We start from the raw sequence: 19,082 nt of genomic DNA, 5'->3' as shown, positions 1-19,082 counted from the left end.
GTTTAGAAGATACAATGCCGGTTTTTCAAAGCTGTGAATAAGTCTTAGAGGGAAAATTAGTGAGGGTTGAAGGAGTAGAACAGCTTTGATTTCTTTTTGATTTCTAGAAGTAGTGGTTATAATGTAGGCTTACACATACAGATATTACATAGGAGGTATTTTTAGGATAAAGGGGAGAGTTTATAAATAGAAATGATTTTTATACATATTGCATTTTTTGATATGAGTTATTGAAGTTATTGAAGGATTGCACACGCTTACAGACACAGAGTTAAGAAACACACATGACAGTATTGATTCCAGGCAAAAGGCCTCAAATTCATTTAGCTTTTTGACTGAACTTAAAGAAGGACCAAAGAGGAAGGAAAGCATATATTTTGGTTAAGTCTGATAAATTAGAATTAGAAGGTATTGTTACATTAAAGGGAGCAAATGAAATAAAAAGGCTATACCAAAAACAGGTGATAACATAGGAAATGTGAGGTTTTAAAATGAAGTTAGTGTTAACACACAGGAGTTGTTTCAAGGAAGCATTTAGCTATGATGAAATGTATACAGGAGTAATTGCTTATATGCTTAAACTTAATTGATTAAAGTGGTTGTTTTTCTTTTGGAGCTTTTAGTAGAATAGGCTGGTTCTAATGATTTTTTGTTAAAAAGGTGGACAGTTTGTGTACAGGAGGTCGATGATCAGATAGGAAAATAGAGCGAGCAACTGGACGTGAAAGCAGGGCTTAAAGAGTTTTAAAGTGATGAGTAACGTTGAAGAATATACATAAATACAAGTCAATAAGTTAAGAAGATAATTAGGATCAGGCTTTTGATTAAGGAGTCCCAGATAGGATAAGTTAGGGAGGTGCAGGAAAAGGTGTTTTGTTTCCTTTGCAGAAGATCGATCTCGGCGACCACAGGAGGGGCGAGGATCCTGGAGATCTCGAGGCCTGCTGAACCACCAGAGAGGGACCGAGAAAACCTAAGCTTACACATGGAGTGTTCTCGAATGGGAGCTGGTTGAGCCAGAGGACGGCTAGAGAGGGTCTGAGCGAGGACACAATGTATTGCGACCTCTGGTGTTCCAGAGGTCGAGAGAGGGAGTGTGGAGCAGGGAAATTATTTTACTGCTATTGTTAAATAATCATCATTATTACCATTGCATTAATAATATAATCTGGAGTTTATATTGCATTCAGGGGTTGAACAGTGTGTGTCTTTCAGAAAGGCTAAAAGTAACAGGACAGGAAACAGGCTTGGAGAGTTTTGCAGAAGTGAAAGTTATTTTGAGCAGCAGGCTAAGACGAGGCTTTAACAATGTAACAGATAGCTTTAAGAAGGCCTTAAGATGTTATGCATACAGTTATTATGTTGACCTTGTATTTCAGGTGCAGTTATGACTATTTTATACACAATGCATATCTGTGCTTATTAAAGAGTTGGAGTTCGGTCAATTAATTGGGGGTTGGAAGCTTTGTTCGGCGCGATGTCCGGACAATCTATTGTGCAAGTGACTTGGAGCCATAGAAGGAATTGCAGTACATGCTTACAAAACACTTATATATCAGGTCATTTTATATTAAGCTTTTAAGTAGAGGTTCTTGGTTAAAACATTTATTTAGTAGAAGACATACATATAGTCTCAGTGAGCCTCTGGTCTGGTGAAAGGTCAGAAGTGCAACAGGTGAATTGAGAAAGAGCATGTGAGGTCGTGACACACACACATGAGTTAAATTTATTTAGAGGAGAGATTAGTCATGTCTGGTTGTAACTGCAAAAGTGTCTCGGTAAAAGAGGAACCGTCCTTGTTGTCTCGGCAAGAAAGAGGAACAATTTACTTTAAGACAAGAACGGAAAGTACCAGCCATGAAAATAGAAGATGATCTTCTGGGTTAAAAGCCATTGTGGTGTTGATCTGATCTATGTATAAAATGTATCTGTGACGCATGAAGGGGCGTCAGTAAATCAAACCCTGATGCTATAAAATATCTGTTCATGCTTTGATTAAGTTGGAGATCACTTGCTGTCGGCGTACAGAGTGTTCTTCCCACACGTGTGTAGTCATTAAAATCATTGTTTGACCAAGACCTTCTGGACCATGGGTGGTTTGTACTCTCCTTCCTCAATTTTGAACCTTAACACTGTCTAGCGGAGTTGGGCTGGATCCGATTTGTGACACCACTGAACCTCACTGAAAGTAGAGAAACCTTGAATAAAAATTTCCCTGCAGGTGCTATTTGTCAGCTGCCTACAAATTGCAGTGTACGGTTTTACAATTGAGGCGCTTAGTTGAAGGGAATAGTAAAAACAGGCAAACTGTTGTGGTATCATGTTTAAAACAACATCTCAGTACTTTTTAACGTGGACATTTTATGCAGTGAGAATCTTTTCTGTCTTGCCACCAGGACAGAGTATTTCTCATCTGTTCTGTGCAAAATAGACTTTTTATTTGCGTCTGAGCAGCTGAGGGAGAGGAAGACTCCAGCAGTATGGTTTATTAACTCTGGCATAGTCTGAATACCTTTTGTTCTTCCGCACTAGCCAGGAGTCATTTTTGTTCTGCTGTGTCTGATAGTTTTTTGTTTCTGTTTCTTCCTGTATCGGAGTGAAAAATATAATTTAAAATGTGTCATATTCTCTCTGCATGCATATAAAAATGTACAGCCATGGTAAAAAGAGAGTACACCCTCTATCAATTCTAAGGTAATAAAAATTCTGATCAGGCTTTAAAATTATTTAAATATAGCTGTTGTGGTCTGGGGTCGTTGTGTTTTGGACTTTCAAATCTTCCTAATTCATTATTGTTTTGTACTTTGAAAGTAGGTTTTTGTTTCTGTCTTTGGTTTTCTTGTCCTTTTGAGTTTTTGAATCCCCATCAGTTTCCTGTTGTATTATTTTATGTATCTGGTATAGTCACAAATTACGTTAGGTTTCTTAGTTCTCTCCCTGTCCTCTTAGCTTCTTTTCTGTGTTTTTGCCTTTAATATCATGTTGAGTCAGTCTTGTCTTTGTGTCAGTTTGCTCTTTTGTATGTGTCAAGCTAATCTGTCTTAATCCTGGTCCTTATATTAGTTACTTCCCGTTTTATTTTGATAGTCACTCATCTCTGTGCTTTATGTTTAGTTTTGCTTCCCTTGTCTCGTTATGCCTAATTTGTTCCTGCTGTGTTTCCCAGCTGACTTCACTCCCCTAATCACTCTCCTGTGTATATATGTGCCGGTCTCCCTTTGTCCTTTGTTGGAGCATCAGCTCATTTTCCCAGTGATTCTGGGTCCTTGTGCTGCCTAATGTCTTTCTAAGTGTCTTCATTGTTTAGAAGTTTTCAGTTCCTTTTGCATTTTCTGCTTACTTTTGGTTTGTGGATCATTCAGCCTAATAAACAGCTCGCCTTTTGTTAAGATTATTTCGTCTCCAAGCACCTACATTTGGGTCCTCAACATAACACTTGGCCTGTTCATCCCACAGACCAGTGTTGGGAAGGTTACTTTTAAAATGTATTCCATTACAGAATACAGATTACATGCCCCAAAATGTATTCTGTAACGTATTCCGTTACGTTACTCAATGACAGTAACGTATTCTGAATACTTTGGATTACTTAATATATTATCATGCTTTTTACAACAACGTGAATGTACTATTGCTGTGTGATTTATTACTATTACTGAAGGTCCGCGACTCCGAACTGTAGTAAAGGGACCTCTGACTAATACGGCGGGGTCCCTGTCGGCTCGTAGCCGAAAAATAGCTTTACTTTGTTGTGTGGGTCAACTTTTCTTGCGAGAGACAGAGAGAGGCGTTGAAAGACTGCTCCAACGGAACTTATTGTTTCGGAGGAAAACACGAACACGGTGTACAGTCGAGTCTTAATAGCTTACTTACAACTGGGCTCGTCAGGCACTCTTCTTGGCTGCAGTGGTTATTATTATATTTACATGCTTCCAGCTCCCGTTTTTGCTCGATGACAACTCATACTTTGCCTTTTTCTCCCTCCCTCGCTCACAGACACATTAACGTGTATGGCAGTCCATTCTCCCTGCAGCACGGACTACACTGCCCATGATGCTACATTCTTTAGAGCTATGCTTGTAGCATTCTGCCTGTTAGCTTAGCACAACAACAACAACAACAACAACAAAAGGCGCTCTCTCACCCAGGAAACACACAGTCGCAGAGAGAGAGCGTCGCCCTGTAACCATGGCAACCGTAACGCTGCCGCCTGGAACAACAGCACGTAGCTGTCAAACAAAACCCAAACAGTCCTGACCCGCGACAATATGAAACAGGAAAGTACCGCAGTGTAATCCATTTATTTCAACAAAGTAACTGTATTCTGAATACCACCTTTTTAAACGGCAACTGTAACGGAATACAGTTACTCATATTTTGTATTTTAAATACGTAACGGCGGTACATGTATTCCGTTACTCCCCAACACTGCCACAGACCATAACAACAACCTTAAATGCACAACAGTGCATGACATATTACACCACGTCATTATGTATTTAACAAGAATTAATCCAGAATGCTTTTTTTTTGGCAGCTTCAAAGCAAGTCCCCAGTTGGTATGAGGTGCTGATATTTGGCTTTCTCTTTGACTTTCTAGGTTTGGCAGGTCTGCAAACATAAGCCGGGCTGCCATGTTCTTTTTAGACAGACGAGACTTTCTCTTGGCAGCCCTTCCAAACATCCATACTAGTTCAGTCTTTTTCTAATTATACTGTCATGAATGTTAATATTTAACATGCTAACTGAGGCCTGTACCTCTTGGGTTTTTGCAATTTCTCTGAGCATGACGCAGTCTGGATGAATTTCCGGTTATGTCCACTCCTGCACATCAAAGATTCTCAGCTGTCTTGAATGTTTTCCACTTGTGAATAATCTTTCTCTGTGTATGCTTGGATAAGGCCTTTTAATGCTTTAATGCTTCAGAGGCTGATGGGCAGAAACAGTTGCTTCTTTACAATCGTTGCTGATGTCCTTCGTGTTTGGCATTGCGTTGATACACCCCAATGCTTCAGACCAACAAACTGCCAAAACTTCTACTTTTATAGCGGTAGTCATACTGATTATGATGATCAATTAATCACTGATCATCACAATTTGATCATCGATGCTAAGCATTAAGGGTGTACTTAGTCTTTCACTCCTTACCTAACAGTTTTGTTTTTACCATGGCTGTGTTAATAAATTCTCTACTGCATACAGCATTTGTCAATAAACTTCGAATTTCTATGTACATCCGTCTTTTAGATTTGCCACTCTGGAGAACAGTGGTCTTCTCTTCTATAATGGACGCTTTAACGAGAAACATGACTTCATTGCCTTAGAGATCCAAGAAGGACAAGTGGTGTTCAAATACTCCACAGGTATTGTATCTTTATGTGCACTCTTGTTTGGTTTTGTTTGCGTGAAATTTGTGCTCTATAAACAGAGACCATATGTCTGCTGTTGTTGTTTGCTTTTCTTTTGACCCATGAACATGTGCAGCAGGCCTGTAAAAACAAGCGTTCCTCCTGAGACACAAAAATCTGTTTATCTAAGAGTGGATTCAGGTAATGAATGCTGCTGATTTGGTCTTTGCAAACAGCTCTTACAGAGGTTTTGGGGTCATTGTAAATAAAGTCGATATATTTGGAGCATCGACACCCTTAAAAAAAGAGGAGACCCATAAGAGCTACATTTGAATTCATTTTAATGGCATATTCTTCATTTACCCGTCTGTAGGTGAGTCATCCACCCAGGTGAGTCCCTTCCTGCCAGGGGGTGTGAGCGATGGTAACTGGCATACAGTTCACATCCACTACTACAACAAGGTGGGTTTACATCCCAATCCCATCTTCATTGTGATCCTTGCATTTGAGCTTCCACTTTGGATTCTTGATGTACTTTTGCACTTTGTAAATTTGACTTGTTTTTATTGGTACTTTTGATGCGTCGGCAGAATAGTTTCTCAGCCTTCGAGCCGACGAAGCACTTTGAATTGAGCCAAAGTATTTGTGTCTACACGACTATGTGGGTGTTTGCGTGTCATCATTTTTATTCATGCATATTCGCCGCACATCTCCTTTAATTTTCTTCATGTTCTTTTATTTTCCTCAGCCTGCTACACGTTATGTGAGTATGAGCGTGTGTCAGAGCGCATATACACTTTCTCCTTTCTTAGCTTCTTTTGCTCCTCCTTTCTTTCACCAGCAGACAGTAAGGAGAATGAATGCGCTGTCTTTCTGCTCTTAGTCTGTTCTCTTGCCCATGTGTTTGTTTTTTTTTCCTGTATGTCCTACTAACCACAGCTTCTCCCTTTTTTCTTCCTGTCATTGTGCAAAGTATTTGTGTAAATACTAATCTCATGTGTTTACTGCTATTTCGTATCTGATGTAGTGTTTCAATGCAATGACGAAAACTCTAGATTTAGTGAATGCTCTTGTATTTCTTGAATCTTGACTGGTTTTCTGTTTCTTTGGACTGTGTCTGGATGTCCAGCCCAAGCGCAGTATGAGTGGTGAGGCTCAGGGTCCGTCAGATGAGAAGATTGCTGTGGTGAGCGTTGATGACTGTGATACAGCCTTGTCACTTCGCTTTGGTACGCAGCTTGGAAATTACAGCTGTGCTGCACAGGGCAAACAAACCAGCAGTAAGAAGTAAGTTTTTTTCTTTTTTCACTTCTTAATTGCAACACTTTGCTGGGACCCAAACTTCTAATGGTCATATACCAATGTCAGCCGGTTTCTCAGTCATAACCATTGACGGTACAAAAAATGGATGCAAATTACAGAAAACTGTAAAAAGAAAAAAGTGCAAATGCAAGTGCCGTATACCTGCTTTCTATCTGAAGGCAGCCAGACAGTGTTACAAAACAGCTTAAGGTCCTATAGAAGTATATGGGATGGGTATGTGTTCTGTAAACACTTTCCTGCTGACTTTCTGGACTCAGTCACTCATTTCAGGCATTACTGAATAGAAAATATCAAGCTTGAGCTAAAAAAAACTTGCAATCTGGGATGTAGCAAAGTACTGTAGATGACCAGTACAACATCTGGCTAATGACCGGACTGAACATTCTCATGTAATTTGTAGTGACGCATTTTGGTTCATTTGGATTTTCCTCAATATGGAAAGAAACTAATTTGCAGGGAAAAGCTACAAGTTTACAAGCTCATCAACTGATTTGGACCAGAGTAAACAAACTTTAGGTGTGAAAACGCCCTACCTCATACTGTGTTTTAAAATATGTGTGAGCTAATGTACAAAAGACTGTCCTGCGCCATCATGCTAGGAGTACTTTCTGGCACACGCCATGACTTTGAGATCAGTGTTTATGCTGTATCAGTATGCTAATATCAGATACAAACTGCTCAGATACAACAGATACAACACGCAGCTCACTTTTGAATCTTCATTTTCGGTGGGAAACAGCCGTTTGCTGACTTGAGTGATCGGGTGACTCAGTTTCTAGCTAATGTAAGCTGGGTTTGCTTGCTTTTAGCGCTGTAAGAGAGGCATTGTGGCAAAGCTGGAGAGGAAGCATAAGTATCGCATCCTTTAGCTTTTATCACAACCGTTTGACTGAATTCAGGCTCTTAAATTCGGAGACTTAAATTTCTCAGTTTTAAGACGTTGAAGCAGAGCGTAGGAGGACTACAGTGTAATACTGTAGCTTGTTCTATAGCATAAACTTTGGTATATTCATACTGAGATAACTAATTTTAACATGAAATGAATCTATGAAATTTTTTGGTCAAAATGATAAATAAATACTGAATGATTAATTTTAAAAAAAAAGAACCTTAGGATGAATTCCTGCAGGTAAATTTGTTCTTTTGCCATCAGCATTGCAAATGAAAGGATGAATAGTAACTGACCCAGAGCTGTGGGAGGTGTTTGCACAGGATTTGCCAGCTTCTTTGCAAAGACAACTTTCATTAAACATAATCTGTAACTGAACAGAGGCTTAACAGATATTCAAAGACAATTTCCACTGAGTAGAAAACCAATAAAGCTGGTCATTATGTGCAGCTATGAGCAACATGCTGGCCAGCTGGTAGCTTTTTAAGCTATCTAAAGGTAAAGTGAGTGTGTGAAGTGACTGAGGGTAGCAGCATTACATTGGGAGATACATGCATTCTGACAGGATTTTAAAGTAACGATCAGGGTGATGAGGTGACGGTAGGGGAACTATGCGGGGGACTCAAGGCTTTAATGAGGCACGACTCTTTGACGTCTCTATGCTCCTTCATGTCTGTCTGTATCTCTCTGATGGTCTTGTTACCAGGCGTCTCATTCTGCTACACGGATATGTTCGTTTCTTTTCATTATCTCCGCTCGTCTCTCCGTCTCACACACACAATCTCTTAGGTGTGACTAAAAGATCCAAATTGTTGGTTTTAAATGCGTTGCACTGCCTGTTCCATCTGACCTTGTCGAACTTTTGTTCATTCTTTCTCAGCTACAGTTTGTGTGTGTCTAACCAACGAATGTCTCCATATATACTAACAAGTGCAAGAAAACACATACACATAAAGCGTATCCGCACATGCACTGAAAGAGCAGCGTGTCATAGTGTTGATGTCTGGCCTCGCCTCTGTAAGCTGTAATCACGTTTGCCGCGTCTGTCAGCACTAAGTGAGCTGAGGGAAAAGAAAACGGATCAAAGAGGAAGGCTAAAGACTAACACGTCAACCCTCTCTTCCTCTTGCTCCCTTTCCATTTCTCCACCCGCCTCTTGCTCAGTCTTGACATTCTCTTCCAGTGATGTCCTCTGCTGACAAAACTTTGTCTCTCTTTGGTTCTCACTCAGCGCAGTCCCATAACTGTCACTTTCTATCCCGCCGAAATTTTCCTCCTCGTATTCCCTCTTTCCTTCCCAATACCCATCTGTCTCGTCATCTGCCTCTTGACATTTGGTGTAACTCACACTTAATCTCTTGTTTGTTCATCTATCTTTCAAGCTTTTTTCTTCCTTTGGCATTGCCATTCCCCCTCTTCCTCCTAGAGCAGGCTGCACTTATATCTACCACCTTTTATTGCCGGATTGTGTCTCCTTTCTCCTTCTTCATCTTGTCATCCACCTCTACCTCTTCTCTCAAGACGGTTGCTGTAACTCCTGTTTAATCTCCTGTTTGTTCATCTGTCTCTTCATCTGTCTCCTTTTCTTTCTCAGTGTATTTGTGTTCAATCTGTCTGTTCCTTCTCTGTTTCCATTTTTACCTTAAAAAACACCATCATCTAATTTATCCTCAACATCCCCTGCTTTTCTGTGATTTCGATTCTGAATGATGACACATTTCATTTACCTCTGATGACATGTTTAATCTCTAGGTTTGTTTAATCCCTCTCTCATACCCTCTTTCATGTTCTGCCTTCTTTTCACCCCTTCTTCTTTCATCCCTCTCTCCTCCCTCTCTTACTTGAAGAAGAATAATCCTGTGTTTCTTCCATTTCTTCCAATAATCCTGTGTTTCTTCCATTTGCATAACCCCATTTGTTCTCCACTATATTTACTCCTTGCTTTCTATCTTTGTGTTTCTTAGGTCTCTGGACTTGACTGGTCCATTATTTCTGGGTGGAGTCCCTAATGTGCCAGACAACTTTCCCTTTGGCACCAGGGAGTTTATCGGTTGCATGAAAGAGCTGTACATCGATAGCAAACCGCTGGACATGGCTGGATTTATCGCCAATAATGGAACGCTTCCTGGTCAGTGCTGGGAACCATGTTTGCTTTCCTTCAAACATGTATTATTGTGCATTAGTAACATTTAGCTCCTTCTCAATAGCCTTTTCACCCATTGTGGCAAAACACACACAAACGTTAGTATTTAAATGAAGTAGCTTTTAAGGGTTTGTGTGCTACGAACCACTTTGTGCTTCTAAACATTATAGGAAACAATAATGGGGTAGAGCCACTTCTTCACATATAGTCATATATAGTTAGGCTTCATTGCACTGAAATTGGATTTTCACTGGTGGACTGGGTGCTTGCATTACTTTTTATTATAGTCAGTGAAATGAAAGGAAAACATTTGTTATACATCATTGTTTTGTTGTGCTACTATGTGTAACTGTTTGCATATCTTTCATTTTCATATCGTATTTTTGATGACTTTTAACCTTCCAGTCGCATTCAGGGCAAACAGTTACAGGGTGGCTGTAGCTCAGGTGGCAGAGCAGGTCAGCCACTAATCAGAAGGTCGGTGGTTCGATCCCAGGCTGCACCCTGGCTGCATGCCAAATATCCTTGGGCAAGATACTAACCCCGTGTTTGCCTACTGGTGGTGGTCAGAGGGCCCGGTGGCGCCTGTGTCCGGCAGCCTCGCCTCTGTCAGTGCGCCCCAGGGCACCTGTGGCTACAATGTAGCTTGCTATCGCCAGTGTGTGAATGGGTGGATGACTGAATGTAGTGTAAAGCGCTTTGGGGTCCTATGGACTAGAAAAGCGCTATACAAATGCAGGCCATTTACCAAATCTGTCCGATTTAAACATAAAACACTCAGAAATATTGTGTTTTACATCCGATTGCCTCAAGGCCTTATGACATCCTCCACACTATGCACTTGAACATATAAAAATGATGATCACCACTTTTCATTCAATTTTGAGTGTTTTTAACTAGACTGAAAACTTTAAACACCCTGAATTACTCCGACAGAGGAGTTTTAGAAATATTGGCCAATTTCTTTCAGGCATACCAAAAAGAAAAACATTTCCTTAACATTTGTTTTAGTCAATTATTTATTTAATTACGCTTTGCCTGACCAGCGGGTTGTTGTGTTTGGCGTTCCAAAGACTTGTTGGCAACAGGGAACTTGTAGAGGTCCCTCTGATGGACAAACAGTGTAACATCAACACTCATTACATGGTTGAAGGGTGTTTCTCCAGTCTTATTTACCTTTTAATTTGATCATTTATTGGTCATTGTAGGTATTTGTCGTTCCTGGTGTCATTATGATACCAACAGACCAACAAATAGCCAAAAAATCGGTTGAACTTTATTTTGAAAATGCTTGTGTGTGTGGGTAATGTTATAAAGCTCACAGTGACAGCATGAAGACTTATCATGTACAGTATGTTGCAATTCATTTTTATAACTTCAGTGATCTCTGCTGCTTCCACTAGGCTGCAGTGCCAAACATCCCTTCTGTAAGTCCAACCCGTGTCAGAACGGAGGAACCTGCAGTGTGAGCTGGGAGACTTTCTCCTGTGACTGTCCCCTAGGATACGGTGGGAAGGACTGCAGCCACGGTAAGAGGCCGAGATTTTTCTTATCCCGTAGCCCTACAGTAACTACACTAATAGCAACCTTTAACAATGTTAATTTTATCATGCCACTTCAGCATAATTATTAGTAAGTAGCAAGACAGTTGCTGGTGGAACGAGCATTTTCTAGCAGTGGCTGGGATTTTAACGTTTTATTTTTAAAACCTGATTTTCACAGGACTTTGTTTTTCGGCTGTAATTATACTAACACTTCATTAATTTGTTCACAGCTTACCTAAGCTTAAATCCCCCAGATAACACCTTTTCACTTAATGTGGCTCAGTGAGTGTTGACCTGCATAATATGAATGCACCGTCTTAAATAAAAAGGAAGAATTGATGATGGAAAAATACAGTCCAACAGACTGAGCTAAGAATAAATTTAGCCCATGAGACAGTTGTTACTAGATATCTGGCTGTATTTCCTGTGTATAACTGAACCGTAATAAACCTTTAGAGATTTCCCTCTCATGAGTGGACATTCACTAGCCCAGGTGGTTTTACTCATTTATTTTTACTGGCATGTCTTGATTGCGAGCACAGACGTCCAACTCTAAGGGGAAATAAAGCGTCAAGATTCACTTGAGGGGAAAAAAAGAAAAAAAACATGGTGTTTATTGATCTCAGTGAAAAATGTTCACAAGTTCTGGGACTTAGTTTGTACTTCAGAGACTGCAGTGTAACATATGTTTCATCATTTAATTTTGGAAGCTTTTATACCTTTGATTGGTAATTAAACAACAGAGAGCAAACAACTGTGGAAGCTATTTGGGCATGAAATGCATTAAAGATCACGTCATGCCCGAACAGACATGGTCTGTTTGTCCTTCAAACCAACAAACCAATAGTCCTGATGATGCTACATGTGCTTTGAAAAACACACAATATTAAAGTGAACAACTACAAGAATTATGTTGCCGACTGACGGATAAGGACAACAGTATCATCTGGAAATTGTTTCGGAAATTTCACTAATTTTCATTTTCGTTTTTTTCTCTTCGCCTCAGTGATGACACACGTACACCGCTTTCTGGGTAACAGCGCCCTCTGGTGGGACCTGAAGAATGACGTAACCATCTCCGCACCCTGGTACCTCGGCCTGGTGTTCAGAACCAGAGCCCGTGAAGGGACTTTGCTGCAGGCCCAGGCTGGCCAGTATATCAGCCTGGTGTTCCAGGTGGGCACGAACACATTTAACATTTAAGAGGCAAGGTCGAGATGGTTAGCGGAGGAGGGATATTGAGGATGTTGAAGATAAAACTGCAGAGGGTTGATGTGACGGAGGAGGGATGGGCTGAGATGGATTGGGATAATCTGCTGTGACGACCTTTAAAGGGAGCAGCCAAAAGAAGAAGAAGTAGTATTAGTGGAAATTCAGTGGTTTACATTTTAATAATAATAAAAGAGTCTACAGCTGGGACTACTGTTCCCTTTTAAATAACACCAGGCTCCATGGAGTCTGAAAGCAGTTCACATTTCTTTAAAAGTATCCATATCTGGTGTTGAAGGAGCTTCTTATGTTTCACCGTCTGAAACACTGATTGTGAGTACATCTATAAATGGTGCCCTTCCTTTCACCAACCTTTCCACTATCACCAGAAACTCAAAAAGCTTTAACTGCATTTAGGCTTAAACACAATTTGAGCTTGTTTATATACGTTAAGTTTCAGATGTTAAATCCAAAGAGTGTTTTAAATTAGCAGAATCTCGGTGGAAGCTGAGCCAAGACGTCGGATTTCACGCTCCTACACACAGTCACACTCACACAGTCATAGCAGTGGATCGTTTTTTTCTCCCTCTCCCTCTTTTTTCTTCTTTTTGTTTTTCTTTTAATGTGATTTGCGAATTTTATTTATTCATTTATTCTTCTCGCTCTCATCAGGTAATTAATGGTCAGCTGGTCTTTTCGGTGACCCGCGGCTCAACCAGACCGGTGCGTTTGCGGTTGGATCAGGTTCAAGTGGCAGACGGCCGGTGGCACGACCTCCAGCTGGAGCTGCGAGACGTTCGCAGTGGCCGCGAGACTCGCTATGTCGCCACACTGCGGCTGGACTTCGGACTCTATCAGGTAGTGCAAATTATCATCGAAATCGAGCACACTTACACTAGAGGCACATAGTACAGTCGATTTTTTTAAAGGGGGGGAAATTAAAGTCCTTTAATAGCTTGAAAAAAAAGTAAATTAAATATTAAATTTATCCTGCAAGCATAGTTTAAATGAATAAGAAGGTTTTTTGTCGTATCTGCTTTATGAAATCAATAAGGCTTAATTTGGCTTAAAAATTAATTTTTTTGACTGTGTTCAAATTAAAAGAGGCAATTCTTTTTTTCCAGTTGTAATTCTCCATTTATTCTGTCTGTTTGAAATCTGCAGCTCCTTGATGGGCTATATTATTCGGTGTAATCGCCAGAGAAGTACTTAATTGAAATTTTAAAGCATTTAATATGAATCGAGGAAAGCAAACCTATTTAATTTCCTCTAATCCAGAATGTCCCCATAAGTACAGACGTCTCTCTCACTTCCTGCTTTGAGCCAAAGCGATGAAGGATGTATTTTAGGATGCTAAACATGAATAAATAAATAACCAATTGTATGAATTCCTTAAATTAAGAAAGATATTAGTTTATTGTAGATTGGGCTGGTGAATTTTTGCGAAAACCACCAATCAGACAACCCCTTGTAAGCAGCACTAGGCAACGGTGGGAAGGAAGAACTCCCTTTCAACAGGATGAAACCATGCTCAGGGAAGGGCAGCCATCTGCTGCAATTGGCTGAGGGATGGGTTGGAGAGAAAAGTAAAAAAAAGAACATAGGGAGACGGAGGACACATATAATGATATGCAGTGATGTATAAACACATGGAGGGGAAAAAGACGTCAGTGGAGAAGAAATAATCAGCGCGTTACAGAAAGTCCTTCAGCAGACTGAGCTCATTGTAACATGAGAAGGAGCTAGTTCAGGGTCACCTAATCAGCCCTAACTGTAAGCTTTATTGAAATAAAAAGCTTTGTGTCTAATCTTAAAAATACTGGCATACATAGCAGCTAAAAGGAAATGGCAAGGTTTTGGCGTGCTTGGTCAACAGGTGCTTAATAAAGTACTCTTGCAGTCTGCGTTTTTGAAAGCAATGTTATGCAGGGTTAAATTTTCAGCTGAGATTCTAATGTTGGAGTTCATTTTCCTTAATTTACCTTACATATGAGCCATGGGTATAATTCGCATTACATGAAAAAAGTCTTTGGAACATACAAAAACGTATTTCACACACGTCTTAAGGTATATTCATAGTACATTTCAAGTATATTTCATCAAAAGTAAACCTTGTTATCTTCCTATCTTTTTATTTCTTACTGCATTATTACTTCTCCCTCCTTCCGTTCTTTGCCTAACAATCCTTGACAGTGTTATACAACATCCTGCCTTTTTAAAACAAATACAAAGCCTATATCAAAGAAACACACACACATACGCACATACATATAAATGTTTAGAACATATACAGGTTTTTCTAAAATCCTGCAGAGCGTCAGACTCCCCAAGATGTGGGCTTCTAATCCTCGTTTCACTAATCTCCGGTGGATTATTATGTCAGATTGTACTGTGCGATGTTTGTTTCCGTGCATGCGCTAGTATGATGTATGCGCCTGTACATATGTGGCAGTGACATGAACACAGAGAAGCACGTGCACAACCACCGTCCGTATTATAATCATCTTTGGCTCGGTTTAAGCAAACACAAACAGCCTTTGTCGTGTTTTTATGTCGTGCTATTCCCTAAATCGTCTGTCAGCACGTTATGTCTTTCATCTGTTCATTGTAGTTCACCAGGCTATTCTCCAAAGTGCATCAAGTAGCACACTGAGCAAATGGTGCAGAAAAACATTTCAAATACAAAATTATTAAACAATTAAACGGCAGTTGCCTTTGAAAGGGGTTTTGGCACATGTGCCGCTGTTATCAGACATATCTCAGCTTCCATTTTAGCATCTTCTACTGCTGCTGAAACGGTGATGAATGCGGCTCATTGATTTTGCTTTCATGATCCTCGCAAGCCAAGTTGCCTGTCAACATTTCTTCACAATTCTGCTGGAGTTATCACTTGAGCATTGACCTTCTCTGCAGTGATTGCATATTATGGTTTTCTTCTGTTTAATGAAGCCAATCATTCAGTCGAATTCTTTTCACGCTCCTCTCCACCTCCCCTTCTATTTGACTGACACAAGCCTCATAATAACCTGGCGCTGCTCGCTGATATATCGGTAAATAACAATATAGCGGTTTCTGGAAATCAATAATCCTTCCAGGGAAAAAAATCGTATCTTTTTCAGTTCATTTTGATGTAAACTCATAACAGAAACATCTTTTTAATTATGTTTTTACTGATGGTCACTAGCTTGTAACTATTTTTTTTTTACCCTTCATTGCTGAGTGTGTTTGCTGCTATTAATAATCATATTCTTTTCCTTTCCTGTCTCCATCTGTTCCCCCACCTCTTTCCTTCTTTCCCCATTAGGGAACAGTGATAGTGGGAAATGAGATTCATGGTTTGAAGGTGAAACATCTGCATGTTGGAGGAGTGCTGGGATCTGGGGAGGTTCAGAACGGGATAAGAGGATGCATACAGGTAAAGGATGGAGTTTTTAACTCATAAGATAAGATAAGATAAGATAAGATAAGATAACCTTTATTAGTCCCATACGTGGGAAATTTGTTTTGTCACAGCAGGAAGTGGACAGTGCAAAAGTTATGACGCAAAAATTCGAATACAATAAGAATAAATACAGTACACAGCTGTACAGAATAGAATAAAATAATATACTATATACAGTAGAATAAAATAGAATAAAAATATACAATAAGATAAAAATAGAATACGAATGCTATATACAACTGAGTAAAAATACAACGATGCCAGAAAAGATTATTGCACTTAGTGTTATTGCACATGTGTGGATGTGTGTGTTTGTTCAGTTAAAGTCTTTGTTGTGGAGTCTGACAGCAGTGGGGAGGAAAGACCTGCGAAATCTCTCCGTCCCACACCGTGGGTGCCGCAGTCTCCCACTGAAGGAGCTGCTCAGTGCTGTCACAGTCTGCTGCATGGGGTGGGAGACGTTGTCCAACAGGGATGACAGCTTAGCCGCCATTCTCCTGTCACTCACCACCTCCACTGGGTCCAGAGGGCATCCTAGAACAGAGCTGGCCCTTCGGATCACCCTGTTCAGTCTCTTCCTGTCCCCAGCAGAGATGCTGCCGCCCCAGCAGACCACACCATAAAAGATAGCAGAAGCCACCACAGAGTCATAGAAGGTCTTCAGGAGTGGGCCCTCCACCCCAAACGACCTGAGTCTCCGCAGCAGGTACAGCCTGCTCTGCCCTTTCCTGTAGAGGGCGTCTGAGTTATGAGTCCAGTCCAGTCTGTTGTTCAGATGAACACCAAGGTACCTGTAGCTGTCCACAGCCTCAATGTCCATACCCTGGATGTTCAGTGGTTGCAGTGGAGAATGCTTGTGCCTGCGGAAGTCTACCACCAGCTCCTTGGTTTTACTGGCATTGATCTGGAGGTAGTTCAGCTGGCACCAGTCCACAAAGTCTTGAGTCAGTCCTCTGTACTCCTTGTCGTCCCCATCAGTGATGAGGCCGACTATTGCAGAGTCATCAGAGAACTTCTGCAGGAAGCACTGGGTGGAATTGTGGGAGAAGTCTGCAGTGTAGATGGTGAAGAGGAACGGAGCCAGAACCGTTCCCTGTGGGGCCCCCGTACTGCAGACGACCCTGTCCGACACACAGCCCTGAGTCCTCACATACTGTGGTCGGTCGGTGAGGTAGTCCAAAATCCAGGTAGTGAGGTGATGGTCCACTCCAGAGTTCTCCAGCTTGTCCTTCAGAACCGAGGGAAGAATGGTGTTGAAGGCACTGGAGAAATCAAAGAACATGATTCTCACAGTGCTTCCAGCGGTCTCCAGGTGAGCGAGGGAACGATGTAGGAGGTGAATGACGGCATCATCCGCTCCAATGCCAGGCTGGTAGGCAAACTGAAGTGGGTCCAGTGATGAGCTTGTTAGGCGCCAAAGCTGAGCCAGGACCAACCGCTCCAGGGTCTTCATCAGGTGGGATGTCAGAGCCACCGGCCTGTAGCTGTTGAGGTCCTTGGGGCGTGAAGTCTTTGGCACTGGTACAACACAGGAGGTTTTCCAGAGCTGTGGGACTCTTCCCAACCTCAGGCTCAGGTTGAAGAGGTGCTCCATCACCCCACACAGTTGGTCCGCGCAGGACCTGACGACCCTCGAGCTGATGCCATCTGGGCCCGCTGCCTTCTTGCCATTAATCCTCCTCAGTTCCCTCCTAACCTGGGTGGTTGAGAGAGACAGGCTGGAGCCTTGTGTTGAGTGTGTATTGGATGCTGTTGTTGGGGGTGGGGAGGAGTGAGCAGGGTGAATAGAGGAGGTGTGAAGTGTCTGAGGTGGAACAGCAGCAGTGGGGGTGGGTGAGTCTGCAGCCGATGTTGTAGACTGTCTCATGGTTGAATCAAATCTGTTGAAGAAATGATTCAGTTCATTTGCCCACCTCACATCCCTACCAGGCAGAGAGTTCTGCTGTTTGTGGCCTGAGATGGTTCTGAGGCCTCTCCAGACTTCACCAACGTTGTTTTGCTGAAGCTGGTTCTCCATCTTCTGCCTGTAGCTGTCCTTCCCATTCCTTATCAGTCCCCTCAACTCTCTCTGCACCCTTTTCAACTCCTCTTTGTCTATGGATTTGAAGGCCCTCCTCTTCTGCTTGAGGACAGCTTTAATTTCTGGGGTAATCCAAAATACAGTGAAGATAAAAAATAAAAGTAAAAAATGACTCTGGGATAGGCCGGTGAATACGCTAATACAGCTGCTATTGTTTTTGTGTGTTGTGTTGAGGTAACGTGACCCTCACTTTCTCTTCCTACAGGGCGTTCGATTAGGCGTGAGACCGGACGCCCCCGCTCTGCCCCGCCCCTCTAGAGCTGTCAAAGTGGAAACTGGCTGCAGTGTCGGTAATCCCTGCCTCTCGTCTCCCTGTCCAGCTCATAGCCGTTGTTCCGACCAATGGGAGAGGCACACCTGTCTATGTGAACCCGGTGAGTGAAGCAGATGGTGTGGGCTTTGCAGTTGAGCTTGATGCGAAGTATAGAGACGTCTATTTACAGATGTAAACTAACATGCAGTATGCTGGGGATCTCGAGTTATTAACCATTTTTAAAAACAACCTTTTTGTTCAGGAAAAAATTACTAATATTTTGACTTGTGATGTAAAACTGTGCCATTATTGGCTTGATGAACGCGTATGTACGAATGTTGTAGGTTTGTAAAAAAATTTATTTAATATAAGTGTTAGTGTGTCGTTTTCATGCTACCGTCACACTAAGGAAAACAGTTACTGGAGACCGTGGCACGAGTGAAATGTGACTGTTCAAAGTAATTTTGGTACGTCAAGACAGCGGTAAAACAGCATGAGGTTTGGCAATTACTTATAGTCTGTTTGTGATAACACAACAGTTAACCGATAAATCATGAAAAATCACAAGTCTGTTTCCACCTGTTGCAAATCTGTTACCGTCCACATGTACACAAATTCACTACTCACATTCAGAGTCCAGCCAGAACCAGCCATAGATTTGAAATAGAAATTCAGAAATTCCTCCACAAATGGTGACATAATTGCTACAAAAAAGATGATTTAACGGAAAAATTATATAGACACTTGGCAACCTTGCTTTTATATAGGGATGTAAGTAGAGCCGGTTAGCAACCAGCTAAATTGAGTCCTATAATGCAAAGAGATGTGTTGCAGACAAGTTGCACTCCTCA

At 41.3% G+C, this 19,082-nt stretch overlaps 1 protein-coding gene across 1 annotated transcript in view; it reads left to right on the top strand.

Moving 5' to 3' along the window:
• celsr3 (cadherin, EGF LAG seven-pass G-type receptor 3) overlaps positions 1–19,082 on the top strand; it is a 140,702-nt gene that overhangs the window by 56,836 nt on the left and 64,784 nt on the right. The window contains exons 5-14 of the mRNA XM_085344253.1: positions 5,248–5,363; positions 5,722–5,810; positions 6,097–6,111; positions 6,478–6,635; positions 9,525–9,688; positions 11,107–11,232; positions 12,254–12,423; positions 13,129–13,314; positions 15,761–15,871; positions 18,184–18,352. Coding sequence (XP_085200379.1) covers positions 5,248–5,363; positions 5,722–5,810; positions 6,097–6,111; positions 6,478–6,635; positions 9,525–9,688; positions 11,107–11,232; positions 12,254–12,423; positions 13,129–13,314; positions 15,761–15,871; positions 18,184–18,352 — 1,304 coding nt within the window. The remainder of the gene's footprint in view (positions 1–5,247; positions 5,364–5,721; positions 5,811–6,096; positions 6,112–6,477; positions 6,636–9,524; positions 9,689–11,106; positions 11,233–12,253; positions 12,424–13,128; positions 13,315–15,760; positions 15,872–18,183; positions 18,353–19,082) is intronic.

Source organism: Diplotaxodon limnothrissa, linkage group LG20 (genome assembly GCF_057381915.1).
Source record: "Diplotaxodon limnothrissa isolate DT_005_m linkage group LG20, D_limnothrissa_male_GT1.1, whole genome shotgun sequence".
In the NCBI taxonomy this organism is placed as follows: Eukaryota; Metazoa; Chordata; class Actinopteri; order Cichliformes; family Cichlidae; genus Diplotaxodon; species Diplotaxodon limnothrissa.
The sequence above is the reverse complement of the archived record's forward strand: the minus strand, read 5'-3'. Positions and strand labels throughout refer to the sequence as shown.